At 41.5% G+C, this 2,500-nt stretch overlaps 1 protein-coding gene across 3 annotated transcripts in view; it reads left to right on the top strand.

Annotated features, from left to right (window-relative positions):
* znf574 (zinc finger protein 574) overlaps window positions 1-2,500 on the top strand; it is a 48,064-nt gene that overhangs the window by 32,699 nt on the left and 12,865 nt on the right. For all 3 annotated transcript variants that reach the window (XM_061915089.1, XM_061915088.1, XM_061915087.1), the window contains one exon: window positions 214-308. In XM_061915089.1, coding sequence (XP_061771073.1) covers window positions 214-308 — 95 coding nt within the window. The remainder of the gene's footprint in view (window positions 1-213; window positions 309-2,500) is intronic.

Raw genomic sequence — 2,500 nt, 5'->3', positions numbered from 1 at the left:
TTTGTTTTAGTTTATTGCCGTTCTTTTATCTACCGCCATTAGACACACTGCTAATGTCCCTCGTTTAACAAGAAGCCCAGACCCTTGCTGATAGGTGCAACTTATTTGTTTTAATTTTTTTAAAAGTGCATTTTAAGGTCATGCTGAGACAAATATTGACTGTTAAATCTTGTCTAATACCGATGTTTTGTTTTTTTCCCCTCTAAATATTAGACTTCTCCACACCAACCATCCGTTCCCCTGCCCAGATTGCGGAGAGGCGTTCAGCCGCAGGAAGGACCTCGACCTGCACTCGCTAACTCATCAAGGTCAGACTGGGGGGGGACTCCAACCCTGCAGGAACAATTCACCCAAACACACTTGCATTGTCAGCTTGAACAATGCATCAAGCTGGAAGCTTTGCGTCGCTTGTATAATCTCCCTTTCTCCGTTTCTTGCGTATAACTCGCATGTGTGTCTATTGTCTATTGGCAGTCATTTCCTTTTTTCCCTGCAGCCGGCGTTATTCAGTGGGAATAAAGATGAGGGATGAACGCAATTGTGGAGACATAACGAGAAATCTGTTCCGCCCTCCTAATGGAAGGCAATCAATTATGATGTTCTTATTAGTACAACTTGCAGTGAATTACTATTGACTAATGCAGAGTCTGCGATAAATACCACTGCCATGCCATGTCTTGTTTATTCCCAAACATCCATGTTATAGGTGCATTATTCCCCTGATGCATTAGGTCAATGAATTTCTATTGATCCGCTTCTCAAGTGGAATGGAGGAGGGAGGTAGAGGTAAATGAATTAGGTCATCATGCCGACACTTTGTCTTAATCTCAAGGGTGGGGGCCCTCATTAGTAAAGCTTGGAGAGTCTGTGTGCTGCAGAGGTACGGCGTCCCTCTGCAGACGATTGGAGGGATTGATCCACTGATCAGCGCGGGCCCATAGGGCGTGCTTGTCCTTATTAAAGGTTTAATTGGTTGGTCCCAGAGGGTGGGGCAGCGGGGATCACCCTTACTAGGGCGGAAAGTACAGATGGTATGCAGATTCCGAGCTGTTGGCGTGACGACCTGTATACATGCTGATGAATCATCAGTGTCAGCGATTTCCAGATTTTCGCCATAGTGGGGGATGCTGTTTGCTTTGCTCATATACCCCCAGGACTGCAAGTGGCCTGAGCTGATTCATTGATGGGGAAGAATCAATAGGAAATGCAGAAAATGAATCTTGAGCATTACTTTTGTGTCAGAAACCATTTGTCAAACAGAAATTGCTACAGCACAATTAATGTTTCTTTTCATTCAATCCCCTCCGCCCGCTGTTTGTCTCAGCAACTGATAAATGTGTTGAGTTGATCCCAGTGACAAATTATTCCGTCTGAATTTGTTTTTTTGTGCCACACATCGTAAACTCCCACTTTTTCTCATTTCAAAGCTAATGAAGCGGCAAAGTGTCGATGAGCCAACGTGAGCGACCTTTTCTCTCCCAAAACCAATTCGCTGGAGACTCTAATGACGCTAGCATTACTTAATAAATCGAAATGTGTATGCCTGGTGAAAGTTAAGATGAATACTGCAGCTCGAAAGATGGAGTCCAATAAGAAGCTTAATGACTTTAAGTAGGACTTTGATCACTTGAACTTGATCGTTCGGTATCACTCATGTCTTGCATTTGCGTAGTCAATTTGATTCAAGTTAGTGTTCATCAAATCATCACAGACCAAATGAATATTAAAAGGGGAAATGTTTTTTTGCCTATAATTTACAGTCCTTATTAGAGACAGGAACATTATTTTTAATGCATTCTAACTTGTAAATAAAAGTCGCATTCAACGAAGCCAATGGGAGCCATTACATCATTGCGTTTATTTCAACCATAAAACCCAATAAAAAAACTTCAAAAAAGCGCCAACAGAACTCCATTTACATTTCGTGTCTGGAATATTAACCAAGTATTAGCGGTATTGTTAATATAAGCGCTAACATTGAGGACTTACACTTAGCGGAACATTAATCAGAGAGAGGCAACTTCCTTATGCTGCTGACATAAAATGGTGAAATGTATTCTAGGTTACAAATCACGCCTCTCACCTTGATAGTAAAATTATGTTAACATAAATTGTCAAGTTGGTAAACATTGGCAGCCAATTTAGACCCGCAGATGGCGAGAAAGACACTGGTTTGCACCCACCTGTTTTTTTTCTTTTTTTTAACCCTTTGTGAGAATTATGAGTCATTCTTCATCTAAACAGGACTATATCAGCATCCCTAAAGTCGCTTCCAAGTGGGAGCAGACATTGTACACTCAGTGATGTTTTGTTAAGTTTGTTGGCTCTCATGTTTGCATGAGTTGTGGTCAGTGTTGTTATTGAAGGAAAAAGTGAACATTGTGATGTGTCTATTTAATTAAAGTGTCATTGTATGCTAAAAATGAGCAAAATACATAAATAGTAGCTGAGATAGGCGCCAGCGCCCCCCGCGACCCCAAAAGGGAATAAGCGGTAGAAA

This window comes from Nerophis ophidion, linkage group LG11, assembly GCF_033978795.1.
Source record: "Nerophis ophidion isolate RoL-2023_Sa linkage group LG11, RoL_Noph_v1.0, whole genome shotgun sequence".
Classification (NCBI taxonomy): domain Eukaryota; kingdom Metazoa; phylum Chordata; class Actinopteri; order Syngnathiformes; family Syngnathidae; genus Nerophis; species Nerophis ophidion.
This window is presented reverse-complemented; position numbering and strand designations above follow the sequence as displayed.